Source organism: Echinops telfairi, unplaced genomic scaffold (assembly GCF_000313985.2).
Source record: "Echinops telfairi isolate 266 unplaced genomic scaffold, ASM31398v2 ScPeMD7_1;HRSCAF=3_0, whole genome shotgun sequence".
Taxonomy (NCBI): Eukaryota; Metazoa; Chordata; class Mammalia; order Afrosoricida; family Tenrecidae; genus Echinops; species Echinops telfairi.
In genome coordinates, this window is record NW_022103896.1 from 19,316,560 (window position 1) to 19,335,455 (window position 18,896).

The 18,896-nt window shown below is 42.5% G+C and overlaps 1 protein-coding gene across 1 annotated transcript in view; it reads right to left on the minus strand.

The window, feature by feature from the left end:
• Positions 1–18,896, minus strand: part of COL14A1 (collagen type XIV alpha 1 chain) — a 221,421-nt gene that overhangs the window by 183,855 nt on the left and 18,670 nt on the right. The window contains exons 3-5 of the mRNA XM_045287068.1: positions 10,986–11,102; positions 6,612–6,755; positions 4,330–4,416 (exon numbers count right to left, since the gene is read on the minus strand). Coding sequence (XP_045143003.1) covers positions 4,330–4,416; positions 6,612–6,755; positions 10,986–11,102 — 348 coding nt within the window. The remainder of the gene's footprint in view (positions 1–4,329; positions 4,417–6,611; positions 6,756–10,985; positions 11,103–18,896) is intronic.

The following is an 18,896-nucleotide window of genomic DNA, read 5'->3' on the forward strand; positions in this document are numbered from 1 at the left end:
AACGCGTACTTAACCTTGTAAAGAAGTTACCCTCAAAGGTCTGCATGCTGCCCCTGTGGGTTTCCAACACTGTCAGTCTTCACCAGAGCAGAAAGGCTCATCCTTCTCCTGCGGTGCAGCTTGGTGGATTCAAACTGTTGACCTTGCAGATAGCAGCTCAATACATAACCCATTATGCTACCAAGGCTGTCACTTCTGTGAATTTGTAAAGAAAAGTAACCGCAGACCCTCCCTGTGTTTTCCCCTTCCTTTACAGAAAACCTGTGGCAACTAACTCTAGTTCATACTGCACCCTGGTGGTATGGTGTGCTATGAGTTGAGTTAATAAACACAAGGCCAGAAGTTCAAACCCACCAGCTGCTACTCAGAAGCAAGATGAGGCTTTCTGCTCCTGTAAAGACTTACAGCCTCAAAAAGCCTACATAGGTTACTATGGGTCTGAATTAACTCACTGCCAGTGGGCAGTTGGGAGACACAAAGTAGAATGTTGAGCATCCAAATGCATAAAGCTGGGGAAATGTGGACAATGGTTGTTAAAACAGTAATTATAACAAACGTAAGACCTCATGGAGGCCAAAAAGTTCAAATTAATGTATTCGCCCAGAAATACGTGTAATAGGAGAGCTGAATAATTAAACTAAAATGATAAAAATTTGTGTTGTTTGGAAACTGATGAAAGTGTTGATTACTTTTAGACTTTGTTGAATATTATAGGCAGGTTAAAATTTTAACTGTAACCATATAAAAAATATCAAGAGAATGACTTCTCTTCAAGTCTATAAGGGATCAAAATTGACTTTAAAAAGAAGATCTTGAACAACTCTAAATATAGCATAAAGGGAACCAGGCATGGGAGAAATGTAATATAATAGAACAAAAGGAGAAGTCAAGCTAAGTCCACACTTAGCAGTCTACCTCAGACGGCTAAGTGGAATGAAGGCATCACTTAAAATATATAGAAAGATTGTCAAAGTGAAATTTCAGAATCCATCAAAACATGCTCTACAAGGTTCCTCAGCATGAGCCCAGGAACACAAATAGGATACAGCGTAAAGGACAGAGAATCAGTATATGATGTGACTCCTAAACATAATGGCGATCCCTGGTGGCACAGCGTTTAAGCACTCAATTGCGATCCAAAAATCAGCAGTTCCAACCCACCAGGTGCTCCACGGAAGAGAGAGGTGGCAGTCTGCTTCGATGAAGATGTACAGCTTTGGCAAGACTACTGGACGGTTCTCCAAAGCAATGTGTTTATTTGGCTTTTGCTTTTGAAGAAAAAAAGCTGGTATACCAGGTGAGTCAAAAAAGTATTGCTATGTGGGCTCCCGCGCACACGTGCAGGGTTTCTTCCAAACAAAGGTATTGAAACGCGTCTCTGTGAACAGTGGTTGGCTGGCAGTGGTCAACACACTTGGCTTAGTCTTGTTAGGGTAACTTCAAATCGAAAAGGCCCTATCAAAATAGTGGCTTCTTAAAGGATCTGTTGGGCCAGTGAAACTCAAGACAGAGACTTGAACTCAAGTTATGGCAAAAGTTTTTTTAGACCTCAAAGAGATATTTTCCCAAAGAATCCAGGGTGACCATGAGTGTTTATTAGGAGCAAGTTTTAAGAAAATTGAAAACGGCATTGGTGAGAAGAAGTCAGAAAGGCTGGGCAAAGGAATTTCCCCCATCACCACCATTCACCCGCTCATTCTTCAGGTAGCAAGATTTGTTCTACAAGAATGTCACCCCAGAGTCCTGGTCTTGTCCCTTCAGCCTTCCTTTTCTTCCCAAGACTCTACGAACATTTCAAAGGAACACAATTTAAGTCCCTTGGCAAGAGGGAAGGATTCTTCAGGGAAGAGCTGGAGAGGTGGGAAGGAAAGGCCATCTATATGCCATGGATAGTTCAGATGGAGGCGACGTCAAGAAACAAGAGCTTCCCCTGTGACAACGTCATTCAGTGAAGGGTCTATGATTTTTGGTAGCAATACTTTTGGACTTACCTTTGTACTCTTGGAGGAAATAGCAGAATTACTCAGGATTAAAAGTCATTGCAAACTAAAATTTCAAAATTACTAGAAAACTATAGCGATTACTACTTGGTATGTACCTACTCTTAAAGCACTCAAAGTAAACATCACCACGGTCACAATGAAAAAGTCACACAGCAGAGAAATTAAAAAGCACATTTTCAAGGGCACACAAAATGGACTTTAAATGTTGGTCACATTTAAGCAAAGAAGTAAGTCACCATAGATTTCAAAAACTCTTCTAATGTACCTTGATTTTTTCAGATAACAATCACAAATAAATATCTTTTTTTTAATTCCCATATGTTTACAAAGTAAGTGACATATTTCTAAGTATAGCTAGTCCCCAGGTTATAAATACCCAGCTTACGTACAACTCATAGTTCCAAACCCTGTACATTAAACCCATCAACTCAATTCCATTAAAAATTGAAGTTGCAGACAATGGTTCATAATCACAAATGGTTGTCACTTGATCATTCCCGTCACTGTGTGCTATGTTAAAGATGCTGTAGTGGATCTGGAAGTGTTTCTTTGGTTTTTTTATGCATAGAAAGGTGCACTATACACTAGGACAAATCTTTAACTAGCTGATGTTTGATATGAACTGCACCTCACTGTTTTGACCCAGGTACAAATTTAACTGAAGACAAGTTTAGGAATGGAACTCACTCATAATCTGGAAACCGTCAGTGATTCATAGATGAGAGAGGAAATACTCATTGAAATTAAAAAATTGTTTGGGAAAAACTTGCTTATCAATTTTGTGTGATACAGCTTGTTGCAAAAGTATAGTCATGGTAAACTATGTGTTAGCTTTAATGAATGAAGACATAACTATTTTGTCCCAAATAAAAAGTTGTGTATACTAAATGTTCTCTAAAAGCAGGCACAAAGTATAAGGCAATAGACTTATCGATACAAAATATTTATAACAATATAATTTTAAAGTATTTAAAGTCCAAAGTAAGAGATTATATTTCTTTGTATACACACAGAGAAAAAAGACTAGAAATACAGAATGGAGACAGAAAACAGAAACAGACAAAAAAGCCATGAAAAATATGGAAAAAATCCCAGCCTCACTAGTAATCATCAAAATGTAAACGAATTAGAGAACTTTGGGAACACTTTTGAACTAATGAAGATTCTAATGTTGGAAAGAATAAATGAAGATAAGCACTGTTGTGCCTACTAGTTAAAGGTATACATTATTGGAAAATGTTCAGTCCATTAGCTGGCGCTAATAAAACTACAAATTTTGTATATCTTTTAACCCTGCAACTTCATGCTTAGAAATATGTTTGTTGTAGTCAAAATTTGAAAGCACCCAGATGCTCATCAATAGAGAAAGAGCTAATAAATCATGATCCCCTAACCAGAGGTCAGCAAACGTATGAGACAGTAGAGCCAATCACATCTCTCACAATTTAAAAAATATTCAAGAGCCACAAGTATTCTTTTATGAACAAATGAAATCACCATTATCGGAATAATATTCTATTAAAATTTTATAAATAAAACAATGATAGTTTTATTTTCCATTTTACTTCAGAGTTACATGTGCATCCTGAAAGAGCTGCGCATTGGCTCGCAAGCCAGTTTGTGGACCACTAGTCTGTTCTATAGAACACTCTCTGGCTGTGAAAAGGAATGAAGTAGGCAAGCAATACTAGCTAACACTAAGTGGTCGGCAGTATTCTAAGTATTTTATATCCATCAATGACGCATTTAACCCCACAAATGAAGTCAGTCTACGAAGTCAATCCTGTTACCCACATTTTACAGATGAGATAATAGAGGCATAGATATTGTATTATTAGTATAAGGTCACCCAGGTTTCAAAGTAACCAAACCAGAAACACTGCCATCAAGTCAGATCTGACGCACAGCGACCCTATCGGACAGGGTAGAAGTGCCCCCTGGGTTTCCGAGACTGTAGCTCTTTATGGAAGAAGAAACCCTCCTCTTTTTCCCGGGGAGCAGCGGGTGATTTCAAACTGCTGACTTTGAGGTCAGTAGGCCAACTCATAACCCCTACAGCACCAGGGCTCTTCAGAGTGATGAAGGCATCTTTGAATTTAAGCAGGCAAATGGGGGAGCTCACACCATTTACCATGAGCCTATCCCGTTTCCTATAGATGGTGATATTGGGAGATTTCAAAGTGGAAATGCTAAATGCACAGCACAAGGAACGTAATCCACAATCTGTACACAATGGCTGTGTATGTTCATCAAACGGTGGCTGACAGTCCTCACCAAAGTGTTGACAGCACAGCCCCCCAGTAAGCTCAACAAAGCGGCATCTGACCTTCTGGAACCGATGGTCTCGTCCCATTTCCTTTGTCCACAACCTTGACTCTGGGCTTGGTGTCCTTTCTTTTTTCTAAATCTTTAACTGGAAGAAAAAGAGAAACAGCATTGTGTTGCATTAAAGTCTAAGAGAAAATACTCAACGAGTTTTAGTGAAACCCTTACAGTATTAAGTAGAAATTGCCTAGACCACAGAACTTCTTTTCCAAAGACTAGAACTGCTATTTTGTTTTTGTTCTCTTTGGCTTTTAACCAGTTATCATCTTGAGGCGGTATGGAGCGCACGTAAAGATTGTTTTTGATTGTCACTAGGGGCAGATGCATTGTGTAGATTTAATCCTCACGATTGCTGCAAATCGCATGGTCCTCCCCACTACACACATGAGGGAACTGAGACCTTGAGGCTAAGGAACTGACGCCTCGCCCACAAAACCAGCCAGGGCAAAACAAAAAAACAAAAAAACCCAGCCAGGGCTGGCACAGGCTTCAAGCCACATCTTTGAACTGCACGGACCTAGCCCATAAGGTTGGTTCCTTTTGTAGAAAGATCTTAGCTAGAATGTCCTCTTCGGAACTCCCTACATCTGTGATACAACGTGGAGAACATCATCCAGATGCCCTCCTCACGCAAGGGACAAACTCAGAGAACAGATTGTCGTGAACCAAGTGGTATTCAACACAAGAAGAGGTACTATGTTATATTATGTGCTGAATTCATCTGCAAAATAACACTATCTCTCATCACCCATATTTGCAGATGAGGAGGAAATAGAGGCTAGAAGTCGATGGATTGGCTGGCCCAAAGAGATGCATAATGGCAGCTCTGGAATCAAATCCCAGCAAGTCAGACATGACTTCCTCTCTTCAAAATACACAGGCTGTTTCTCTTGCTTTCCTGTGTATCAGAAGACAGACACATGAAGAATCCAAATCTGCATACCAATTGCAAACTTCTATGCAAGAGGAAGTGCCTGGACCACCATTGTCCTGGATGCAACCACATTGTTTCCCAGGGAGGAGAGACCAGGGTCTGGCTTTATCTCCCAGGGAGCAAATGTGTAACTGAAGAAGGAAGCCATCCAGACAGAGCGATCTTCTTTTCATTTGAAAAAAGCCATCTACCCTGCCAGTAAAAACAAGCTATAGCTTAAGAAAAAAGAGTAATAATAATTGATTGAACTAACCAGTCAGGCGGTTTTACTGTAATTATTTCAGCAAAGTTAAACAAGCAGAAAATAACTGTGCTGCTGTTGTTTGGTTGGTTTCTAAGTACTTTAAGTAAGTGGCCACTGGTAAGCTCTGTACGGCTGGTGGGTTTCCTTACAGAGCCTAGTCGGTGAACCCTTGGACAGAATCAATCGATACCTTCAGACTGAAGTAACATTCATCATGACCCTTCTACTGCATCGCACAAACTTTTTTTCAAAAGTTAACTTCCTCCGCTCTTGTAGGAGTAGGGGAGGTCTGAAACTAAAGTTCAGGACAATGGAATGAAGCAGACGGCGGGTTTATACTGAGAATAGCAAACAAACCCTTCTCATACTGTATGAGACTGAAAAAATATCTAACTTTGAAATATCTGTACATCTGCAGACAGGTGGAGTTATCCCATGTCTTTGTTCAGCAGTTCTGAGCACAGCAAGGTCAACAAACGTTTTAAATGTGAAAAGGTCATAAAATTTGTCTCATACAACATGACTCAAGAAAGGAAGGAAAAATGGATTGGGGTGGGGGTGGGGGTGGCTTCATCTCCATGGCAGGCTTTTAAAAGCTGGTGCTTCAAATAAGCAAGCGTCTATGTGAAACGACGTCCAGAACTTTTTCCTTCAAAATTAGCTACAAGGAAGACATAGGGGTGTTCATGACAGCAGATGGCTCATGGGTGTGAATGGCCGACGCTGGCTGAGGGGTCCATGGGATGGGGTCCCTCCTACTGGTCGTGTTTTATTCTATTTATATTGCCCATGACCATGAATGGTTTTGCTTTCCAAGGAGTAGCAGAACAATGATGAACAAGGGGCAGGACTGGCATTCAGGTTTGCATTACCATACGCAAAACTCCACCCTCCATCTGGGGTCACAGCGAAAGGGCTGTGACCTCTGTGGTTCAAGGTCCTGTGCACTGTGCCTAGAACAGGGCCTGGCCTGAGGCGACGTGTCTCTTAAGACGTCTTCCAATCTAGAGAACCTACCAGTTAGCCCCGGAAGCTACAGACCACAGACTCAAGCTCAACACTGGGACAGGCCCTACTGTGGCCCCCGACGACCCGGAATACATACTTCTGAATTGGCCTTGGGCCGGTTTGCTCTCTCTGTCTTTCGTGTACACAATAAGTTGAACTGTGTAATTCTGGTCTGGCATGAGACCTTGAATAATTGCTTTCGTTGCAGTGTGCTGGAGATTCAATTGGCTGGTTTTTCCACCTTTTAAAAACACAAAACAGAAAAAGAAATCGTGAATTCCACGAGATGAGGTCTTTACCTGTGTACAGTGCAAACAACTTTGGAGCCACAATCAAGATGTTGAAAGAGGCAAACACTTAAAAACACATATTAATCATAACCGCATGCAGAGCACTTCCTTGTAAGGTCGTCTTCATTCCCTTTTTCCCTGTACTCTTTGAGTTAGACACCTTCGATCAGCGGTTCTCAACCTGTGGGTCTCGACCCCTCTGGGGGTCAAGTGACCCTTTCCCAAGGATCACCCAATTCATAACAGTAGTAAAATTACAGTTATTAAGTAGCAACAAAAATAATTTTATGAAAAAAATAATTTTATGGTTGGGGGGTCACCACAACATAAGGAACTGTATTAAAGGCTCATGGCATTAGGAAGGTTGAGAACCACTGCCTTAGATGGTTGTCTCAATGAGCTCAAACACATGGGGGAAGATCATCCTAGCCTGCTGCGTTGTATGGACCAGGAAGCGCTAGAGAAGAGGGGGAGACATGGGGCTAACTCCCCATATCAGAGACAAGGGAAGAATTCCCCAGAGAAGGGAAGGGAACGAAGGGATCAAGGGCAGGTTGTCCTCAGGCTTGTCTGAAGATCCTCTGAGTATCCATGAATTCTGGGTAACTGAAATCTGACTGCTAGGGCTTCGAAAGCTGGAAGCATCCTCATTGCCTGGCTACCTTATAAGTTTATGGGAAGGTTTCAACGCCAGTCTGTCTCCATCACAAGGCTTTCCTGGAGACTCCTGATTCCACATCCCACCTTATCTGCCAACATAACAGCTGGCAGCCATTTCTGAGTCTGAGAAAGGGGAAATTCATGTGCGGACTTCTGCCCCTCCGGTGGGAATGGTGAAAGCAGTCAGATCTTTGCTGAATTCATCAACTGGAACACAAAGGTCACAATGCCCCTGAATCAGCCTCTGATAAAACAACGGCTCCGAGTCGGCCAACATCCATTGCTGCCAGCTACGACAGGGCAAAAAGCAAGCCCAAGCCTGTTTCCTGAAGTGTGTTGGTGGCCAAGATATGAAATCTGGCTTCATGAACTTCTATCACTTAAAACTCACCTACTGTAGAGTGCATCGAATAAAACTTCTATGATCTGCCATTTCTAGAGTGAGTTTCCATAAGGGGGAAAAAACGTTCCTTGGAAAAGTTGGACGTGAGAACGCCTCTTGGGGAAACACAGAGCATATTATACTGGAAGCCTTGAGACTCCTGCAATGAAACAGCTCTCAACTCTCTGTAAATCGGCATGTCTCTGATTTATCTGAGCAGTCAGCCCTGTGGCTGTGTAATAGCTATTAGCGTCCTGCCAAATGCCGTGGAATAAACAGTGCTCAAGACAGCATTAAATGTCCCTGAAGACTGTGTGGCTAATTAACTGCCCTATAGACATGACCTGAGTCTGTTCTGGGTGCAAATAATTCTTCCTGGTTCCATGACAGAAATTTCTTCCCTGGCTTTTTGAATGTTGATGGGAGTTTTTTTCTCCTTATGCTTTTTTGGTATTTTTGTCTTTGTACTGTTATGATTTTATCCTTACCAAGCTTAGTCCAATTTTGTTTTTCATTGTTTTCTTTTGGGTCTCCCAGCTGTGAAGCACAGGAGGAGTGGATGCATAATGATAATAACTGATACAAGGGGATTTAGGGAATGTATGGGTGGGGGGGGTGATAGGGTGGGAAAGGGGATTTGGGGAGTAAATAATGAAGGTGGGAGAGGGGGGTGGATCATCAGAAAGAATTGTGATTGCATAATGCATTTTAAAGGAGATGTAACCACAGGGGGTGGGGGATGCTCTAAAATTGATGGGGTAATGATTGTACAATTCTCCTGGTTAAGATTGAACACTTGGACTATTGAATTGTAGGATATGTAAACTACATGCCAATAAAGCTGTTGGGGGGAAAAGAAGAATGTGTACCTAGATGTATGTATCCCTCTTTTTGATTTATGATTATGGATCAGATAGGAACCCGAGGGTCGAGGGTATCTGCTCTGAGTTAACGAACAAGAACATACAGACAAGAACTCATCTAGAAAGGATCTGCTTTCATCCCAACTACTCTCTGATGTTTAAGGGGAGCTTTTTTCATGCACTGTTGCAAAGGGGATTCAAGGAAGGGGTTCAAACTCTGTTCGGTGGCCTCTCGAGTCATTAACATTCCACAAATCCTCAGTGACCCTGATTGGAGGGTGTAAGAGTTTTGATGCTATTAGCAGTTAGTCAGAAACTGTTAGACTACTGGCCAGATAGTGGGAAAATGTTACCTACAAAATCGGACCTGCAAGGTTTACAGAGACACCACAAATTAGTAAATTGTATTTTGACCTTCAGAGTAATGCTGCAATCCAAGAAACGCTTAGATTTAAATTGCTGGTGGTGGTTTATTTTATAAATCAAATTGTATCTTGAAAAGTCAAAGTTAAGCCAAGATAGATAACCCTTCAGAAAGAGTAATGGGAGTAATAATTCCCTAAGGGTAGGGAGGGTGGGGGAGGGGAGCTGATAGCAATGATGATTGTATAACCCCACTTGAGGGGACCGGATAACAGAATTGTAGGCGAATGGACACTTGGATGGAGTAAGATATGACAATAATAATAATATGATATAATTTAATAAAGAGGGTTTCTAAGGGGGTAGGGTCGTGGAGGGAGAGTATAAAGAAGAGCTGATACCAAAGAGTTCAAGTAGAAAAAACATGTTTTAAAACCGATGATGGCAGCAATTGTACAACTGTGCTTGGTTTAATTGAATGATGGATTGTTATCATATATGTAAGCGCTCCTAACAAAGTGATTTTCTTTTTTTAAAAAGTCAAAGTTGTTTCCAAATGGGACCATCCTCCAAAAGGAATCATTTGGACCAAACTTGCATGGAAAACGTTACTTTCCACAAAGGGGCCATTTCTGTCAGGTAATGTACCGGAGGAATCAGCACCTGGTATTATTCAACCAGAAGTCATCTGACAGTGCCCGTGGGTAATAGCTGTAATACAGAAGGTGAGTGTTCCTTTCGACTAACTGAGCAGTCAGCCAGGTTTGCATTTTGTTTGAGTCTAAAACCCACAGCTGCATACGAGAGCCACATTCGCAGACAACGGAGCAAGCATCGCCCTCATTCAGTGAGCTGGGTGGGGAAAGTTCTCCAAGAGAAGCAAGTCCAACTCCATATAACAATAATTATTCTGTATCTACAATGACATCTGCACAAATCAAGGCAGTCGCTGGGTTATGAACATCTGGCTTATGGATAACTCTGACTCGCCCTCACTTAGAAATGATGGAACCTTCCCTAGTCACAAGAAATTCTTCATCATAATGACCTTACCTTGAAGCTTTTAAGTCACTGGAAAGGCTTCAAGCATTTTCTTACACCAAGAAATGTTAAATAAAAACTGTATACACTTGTTCAGACTCACACACAAGTTCCACTCAAAGGCTTAAAGACAGTTAGGAATGAATCTCCTTTATAACCCAAGGACTGCCTATACGCTATTACTAAATACTTACCATGCATGTGTGCACATGGATCCTTGAAGAAGGTGGACCGAGAGACGTGCTAGAGAACATCCCTGTAACGGTCACAGGTAAGGTCTCCTGAACACGCACTCTTTGGGAGTCAGAGTTCTCATTTGAGTTTGAATTCATGTCTAAACCACCAGGGCTCCTCAGACGTCATGCCTGTGCATATGAACCAGCTGGGAGCCTCGTAAACTTCAGCAGGTCTAGGATGCAGCCAGGAGAAATCCTTCATCTAAGGGGAGCACTGCTGCTGGTCCACAGACCACACTTTGAGTTGCCATCCTTACAACAACGCCACGAGGAGGACACTGCTGTCCCCCCACATTACAAAGGAGAAGTCTGAGATGGCAAGAGATGAAAGAGTTCAACCCAAGGCACACTGTTAGCAAGAGACAGACTCAATTTTAACCCCATCAGCGCACTCGTTGAGCTCATCTCCAAGACACCAAGGCAGCAGTGGTGATGCTCTACATAATCTGTATTGCTGTAGTCAATTATGTTTGTATATATATTTTTAATGCGAAAAAACTGAACCCATTTAATTTTTAATGAAATGAAAAGACAATGGGATTCTTCCGTTAATTGTTCACGCCTCCTCACACAGTTGTCATGAACTCTGTGTGAAAAGTTGCTGATGTCATAGAAAACGTAACACATTGCTTTTACCTGAAGCTGGAGTCACGAGAAGTTTGTATCCATTAAACTTCCCTTTGGGAGCCTTCCAGGAAATCTGTATACTGTCATGCGACAACACATTATATCTTAATCTGGTGGGTGGAGCCACTGGGGGGAAAAAACATATTTTTAAAAATATATTTTAAAAGGGTGAGATATCAATGTTTCCATTTGTTAAATTGAAAAACGCACAAGACCTTGCCAGTCTCAAATGCCTTCTTACTCTAGCCCAGCGGTTCCCAACCTGTGGGTCATGCCCCTGTGGGCGTCAAATGACCGATTCATAACAGTAGCAAAATTACAGCGATGAAGCAGCAACGAAAATAATTTTATGGTTTGGGGGGGGGGTCACCACAACCTGAGGAACTGTATTAAAGGTTGAGAACCTTTAGGAAGGTTGCGAACCACTGCAAACCCCATTAGTAAACTGAGAGGGCTACAAACTTACACCAACCTGAGAGCATTTGTCTCCGGTCCAAGGAGCATTCATTTATTAAACACTCCTGCCCTGTGACAAGGAACTCAGATGTAATGTTAGAATTTAATATGCTAGTTGAGTTTAACGAATGGCGCCAATCTTGTAAAACCCTGCATTATGTTTCCAAGATTATCCCTTTTTTTTTAATTGGAATGTGTGAACTTTTATAATCTCCTGGGGCCTGTTTCCCACTGTTAGGGTTCTCAGTTTTGGCAGCCTATCATCATTTGATGGTATGATATTTGAGGAGGCTCTCATAAACATAGTATAGTAATTGGATCACCATTTACAAACATTTACAACAGGGGCTGTCAAGGCCTTCAGGACCACATAGAATACCACTATGCTTTTATAAACATTGCTGATCTGTTCTTCAAGTCTAGATAACTTACACCTGGAAAACACAACTACAGACAGCACACAATCTATATGAATCATCTCAGAACAAGCCATCTCTTCTGACAGTTCACACAACAGGTCGCTCTGTATGACTGCTTGTGTACATCACACTCCTCAAAGCGCATTTCAGCAACCCTGTGCACCTCTTCCAAGTTGTCAAAGAAATTACATTTAAAAGATGCCTATCAGATAATATCTAACTTCGTTTGTCAAAAAGGAAGCATCAACACTTATGAACAGAACACATAGCACTTACTAACCCTTCCCTGTCCCCGGCCTTTCGTTCTTGCTGTAGGAAGCCATGTGAGGGAAGTGCACAGCCTGCCTCAAACGGACACGCTGCTTAAATGGGGCCTGGACATGAGCCTGAATCCCAGCTCTGCTACATGTTAGCTGAGTGTTCCTGAGCAACGTTTCCCCGACTCCCTTCAGTCCACATGTTCTAAGTACTTTCTGCATCGAATAGGTGACAACTTTACATAGGAAAATGGATGCAGCCCAAGATAAAGGTGCCAATAAATGCGTCCTTCCTTCAGTCAAATGTTGGTCTCAGAAGTTGCCTGAATCCCCACATCAATCATTATCCTCTTCCATTCCAATAAGGGAGCCAAGGGAAAGCTAAGGGACTTGACCAAGGTCACACTCTGGAAAGAAATACAGGTTCAAAGCTCTCCAACCCCCCAAGGAAATGCTCTGGTTCTTTATGAGAAGATCCATGTTGAACATGATGATTTCATTCTTCCACAAATTTCCACAGATCTCTGAAATCAGGTAGGTATTCAAGACACCATCTGAAGAATAGTATTTTCCTTTGGTCATCCTTTATTTCCATGCTAGCCTTGCAAAACAAAAACGCAGGCTTCCCACACTCCGTGGGACATGAGTACAAGTGTTTGCATTGTTCTGGTTAGCGGTTAAAATATAGGATTGTCGTTAGAAGTGCTATTTTTCCACAAGGCAGGGACAGTGGCTAAAGCTAACATTTGGATGAGATGAGAACCTACAGTTAGTTACTATCTGCTCCCTCCGAAATTCAGAGAGAACATCGATTTCTAGATAATGCCTCATTACATAGAGCAGTGAAGTACGATAATGAAAATATTTTTAAAAAACAAATCCAAGTTTCGGAGCCAAGTAAGGGCATGGGCTGGTGTGCATCGCTGGTCAAGCGTAGTGTGGTTGTGCATGAATGTGGTGAAAGGAAGCTGGCGTGCCTGAGAACCTTCAGTGGAAATGGACAAACAGCAGGCTTCCAGACTCCACTGGCGCCCCAGGTGCGTTGACATCTCAACAAAGAGCAGCGTTAAAAACATGCAGGTTCAAGTGTACTGTCCATGGGGAGTGCAAATAGTTCCTGAGTGTTGACCGTTACATTTAAGGTGGAAGTTTAAGTCTACCGAGAAGCAACTCAGAAGCACTAGCTAACCATCTGCTTCCACCCAGAGGCCTGGTGGTGCAGTGGGTTATGCACTGGGTGCTAACCACAAGGTCAATAGTTTAAATCCCCCAGCTGTTGCATGGGAGAAAGATGAGGCTATCGACTCCTGTAAGCAGTTACAATCCTGGATGTGGACAGGGGCAGTTCGATCCGGTCCTGTAGGCTCTCCTTGAGTCGAAATCCACATAATGGAGGTGAGTTCGGTTTATCTACTTCCAAAATATCAGCCATTAAAAACCCTGTGGAGCGCAACTCTACTCTGACACACCGAGGTCTCCGGGAGTCAGAATCGGCTCAGGGGCACTTAAGAACCAGTAGGTTCAAGAGTATGTTCTGGAATCGGAGTTGTGCCCGTTTTCATTCCACTGAATTTACTCAACGAATAAAGTCTAAAGGACACACAACAGCAATGTCCATCAATATTCAACCCTTTTCATAATTTCCAAATGATTTGTAGGACTCTCTCAAACCAGACCCACTGCCACGGAGTCAGTGGTGACTCACGGCGACCCCACTGCGGGTTCCCGGGACTATGACTGTGTGTGAGGGTAGAAAGCCCAGTCTTTCTCCCAAGGAGCTGCTGGTGGTTTCAAACTGCCGACCACTCGGATCTCAGCCCAACTGGTAACCACTACACCACGAAGGCTCCTTCATAGGGCTCTGGCTCACTATAACCGCTGGTAAAGAGTAAAGCCACCATTTCCTGGTTTCTCCACAGACCACCTCTCTTGCCTGTATAAACAAGGTCCACTCATAACCATCCAAAAGAAATCTGGGTGAAGCTCAAAGTTCACATTTGCTTTAGTTTTTCACCTGAAGCAGGAAAGAAGAAATGCTAGTTGAGAAAGGAGGAGGTAGGGGTCACAGTTGACAAACTTCAAAGTTAATTCTTGTTCCTGGTGAGGAAGGCACTGGGCCTTGAGCCAAAACTAAGGCAGCCTGATGGGTAGGAAGCTTTTAAGTGCAGGGCAGAAGTAATTGTTCCTATCTCATGGAGCAAAAATTCACGTCCATTTAATGCCAAACTCCAGATTTTTCTGTTTGCAAGGCAAAAGGGCATGCATGCTTCTGCACATGTACTTAAGTCCTAGTAATAATTACCAAGGCTTGCATGAACTTGGCACAACTTTAGTGTCTACTCACTCCTCAATCTTTTCCAAAACACAAAAAGCAAGTGCAAAGTCTGATCCCTGCCATACTCCAAGAACTCCTAGCAATCCAACAGACTTCTCTCGTGCATGGTGAAAGTAGTCTCCTGGTGTGAGGACCCAAGTTAGCGTCTGTGAATCGAGTCATCCGATCTTTGTCCCAAAGGAGAGAAAGGCAGGCAGACCCATTTCTCTCTCACTGCCAGATGAGGCTTGCTTCTAAACGCAGAGAGGTTTTGTTGTGTGCTTGTTTTATTGTGTTGTGTTTTGTCTTGTCCTGTCTTGTTCGGAGAGAGATTTTTCCTGAAATTCAAAAATGTTTTCTGCAGTCATTCCCACAAAAGCACATAATTAGGATAGGAGTTGTTATGTCAACCCACTAACGCTTCAAGTGGGAAATGCTATTTCACAATCAGACATCTTTTTCAAGGGCTTATATCTCTCCTCCTTTCATGTCAACTCAACTTGGCTCAAATCTTGTTGTTATGGCAAATGATCACCTAGGAAGAGATTGATTTTGCTGAACTATGCTCAGTGGAGGAACCCTAGTAGTGTGGTGGGCTATAAGTTGGGCTGCAGTCCTCAAGGGCAGCAGTTCGAAACCACCAGCTATTCCTCGGGACAAAGATGAGGCATTCTATACCTATAAAGAGTTATAGTCTCAGAAACCCACAGGAGCAGTTCTTCCCTGTCTTTCAGGGTCACTAGGAGTTAGAATGGACTCGGTGGCAGTTTGGGTGAATTTGCTTTGGCTTCTGCTCAATCATCTCTTAAAATACTTCACTAGCTTGCACACAGGGACCCTGCAGTGAGCATCTTCTGTTCTCTACCACCGATAACCACCTCCCCACTTCCTTCTGTAGCAGCACTCCAATTTTCTCCCATGGAACTACCTCGCTGCCCCTGCTGCATGGAACCCTGTGTGAACTGCCAATCGGCCATCCTTTCCTGGCTGCATCAAAAACCAAACCCACTGCCATCAAGAGGACGCTAACTCATAGCCCTCCTGCAGCATTGCCAAGGCTGTGGTTTTTCTGGAAGCAGACAGGCACACCTTTCTCCCAGAGAGCAGCTGGTCGTTTTGAGCCGGCAGCTCTTCAGTTAGCAGCATAACACTTTAACCATGACACCATCTGGGCGCTTTCTTGGTTACCCATGCTCCACCCAACCCCCCACCAAAAAAAGAAAAAAGAAGAAGCCCAGTGTGCTCAGGTTGTTTCTGACTCATAGGCACCACACAGGATAGAACAGAACTGCTTCCCAGGACTTCTGAAACTAATGTACAGAAGGCGACAGCCTCGTGTTTCTCCCAAAAAGCAGCTGTTGGGTTTCAACCATCAACCTTCTGATTAGTAGCTCAACCTCTAATCAAGGCCCCCCAAACACCCAAATTCACAGTGACCCCACAGGACCCTATGGGACAGGGTAGAACTGCCCCCTGTGAGTCTCCCAAGACTGTAACTCTTTATGGAAGTAGACAGCCTCATCTTTCTCCTGCAGGGCAGCAGGTGGCTTTGAACTGCTGACATTGAGGATCATAGCCCAACAAATAGCCGCTACACCACCAGGGCTCCTCTTTACTGACTAATGGACAGGCAAATGATCCCAATTGCCCTGAGCAGAGTCTGTCTAGAATCTGACCCATTCCTGGGACAGGAGGCTGGTTGCATTCACTAGTTTGGGTACTATGCTGGGCCTGAAAGAAAATGACCATTGGACTCTACACACTGTCCCAGGGGCACCCTGCTTCCTATCCTTGCAATGCTTGCATTTGGCTTGGAGACTCGGTAATCCCACCCACACCCACACCCTGCCCTGCCACCCACTTAATTTGATCAGAGAAAGATTTTGTTATTTGCATCCAAAAATTCTCTGGAGCAGATATTTATGGTATTTATGTATTTCATAAAACTCGTTACACTTTTGATAAACCACTGCTCTTTTACTCTCTGTGTGTGTTGCTTCCGTCAACAAGCATGGACTTTAAAGAGGGAAAGTGCCGGAGGACAGGAGGGGTCACGCGATCATTTGTTTCAGCATCATGTCACGCCCCAAATTCCCACGGGATATTCAATTCCTGAACGTTTTCAAAGAGCTTACAATATTGTCAGAACAATGGCTGTCAGTTCAGCAGAAGCAGAAAGGGGTTTTTCAAAGATGAACATGATAGGCTCAGAGATGAGAAGTCGCCTAACTCTTTAGAATCTATCAAACACAATGACTATTGTCGAATTGCCCTACCAATGGGATCCTATTCCTACAGCGGAAAGATGGCTAAGGCTAACTCATACAGCTGATGATGTTATTGCAAGTGAGGACGCCAATCTAGAAGCAATATAGAAATACTGTACCTTAAAGAAGATTTTTATTGTTTTTGTCAGGTATTTTTTAGTATTTTATATCAATATTTTAAAACTCATAAAATAATCTAGTTTTGTGTCTCTCTTTAATTGTTCTTACTTAAGTATTAACTGCTTGAAATAATAAGCTACCTTTCAGAATAACGTTTTGTTTTTATTTTAACAGATCATTTTATTGGGGGCTCTTACAGCCATTTTTTTATACTTAAAATGGTCATGAGCTAAGCAAACAGGCTGTTACCTTATTTGCATCCCACCACTGGGTGCTAGCACATTGGAAAGCACTGTTCTCAGGAGCTCACACCTCCTTGGTGTTGTTATCCACCTTGCTGGATTTTCTACTGAGAGTAGAGCCATAGGGATGGATAAAGGAGTTCTTTTCATCTTGCTCAGAACTTGAAGTGTTATCATTTCATGACTCATTACAAACATACTGAAAACAGCAGTAAGGAAAAATATTCTCCAACTTCCAAACACATTTGGTCCATAATAACAGCACAAAATCTGTGTTAGTGTACTAACACAGAGGTCTTTATAAAGTTAAAGCCACCCAATTGTGCAAAGAAGTCTCCAATTTTATATACTTGGAGGTTTTTAATGACAGTTCCTTTACCTCCAGCAGTTCCTTCTTATGGGCATCCAAAGCAAACACTGCCAGAAGCAAGCACATCCTCCTGAGGAATTCTGAGAGCATGTTGGTGCCACCAATCTGTCATGACCAAACACATATCCTCCCTACATTACTTTTTCCATGTTCCCTTTCATTTAACAACTTGTCTTAAAGAGAAGATGCTGGAATGATGTGGTCATAAACATTTACTTTAGGCAATAAGTTGGGTTCACAGGTACTTGGGTTCACAATCTCTGAAAAAGGGAAGTTTTACACAAAGAAATACAGGAAGAAACCAAGTAGTAAAATGCATTCTATTGACTAGCAATGCAGAGGGAGGAGGGTAATTACCTGTGTGACTTTAATACTAACTATATCGGTTTCCTTGCTGCTCTAACAAAATTACGAAAACTCGGGGGCTGGAAACGAGTCAAATGTATGTTCTTAGAGCTCCAGAGGGCAGAAGTCTGAAAGGAGTCTCACAAGCTGAAGGCAGAGCCATGTTGCTTCTGTGACTCCCTGGAGGAGAATCTGTGTTGTCTTTTCTAGCTTCTAGAAGCCACCTAGATGCCTTGGCTCATAATGCCCTTATATCTTTTAAACCAGCAATGGACTATCAAATTTTCCTCACTCTAACATTGATATTTCTGCCTGCCTTGTCTATGTTAAAGACCTTTGTGATCATAATTGAGCCCGCCTGGATAATCCAGGGTCACTGTCATAAAGCCAAATATGAGCAACAATAATTCGATCTGTTGCCTGATCTCTTTGCCATGGGCCCTAACATTCATCAAAGTCTGTTATTCTGCATCCCACGCTGACTTTCTCTATTTTGCTTTTCATATTCTCCATAAACAAAACATTGAAAATGTCTGCAAAAAATCAAGGATGCAAATTAATCCAATGGACTACTGGATCATAAGAACATCATTCTCCGTGAGCGATAGACCAGAAGAGCCATATGTGGCTCGGCTATCACTGCCAACTGCTCTGAAAGGGATAGATGACCCTGAAATCACACACACACTGACCAGGCTTACTGGTCAGATAGAGACTGGTGGAACCCCCGAGACTGTGGTCTTTAGTTACCCTTCAGGATCTAGGACAGAACTAACCCCCCAGACTATTTTTAAGCAAACAGTGGGCGGTTCTATGAAGGAGGACTGGAAGCAGGAAACACGGGAAGGACATGCTTTTATGTGGAAAGGTGGCAATGGAGGCACTGAAATAAAACATGAAAGATCTGTTGAATGTAACTGATGATCAACTCTGTAAACATTTGCCCAATGCACAATAAAAAGTTAAGTGTGTGTGTGTGTGTGTGTAATCTGCCTGGTCAGGAGTTCAAAACTACCAGCAGCTCAGCAGGAAAAAGATTGGGCTTTCTACTGTCATAAAGATGGATGGTCTCGGGTGCATAAGCAAATGTGGCGAAGAAAGCTGATGGTGCCCGGCTATCAAAAAGTATA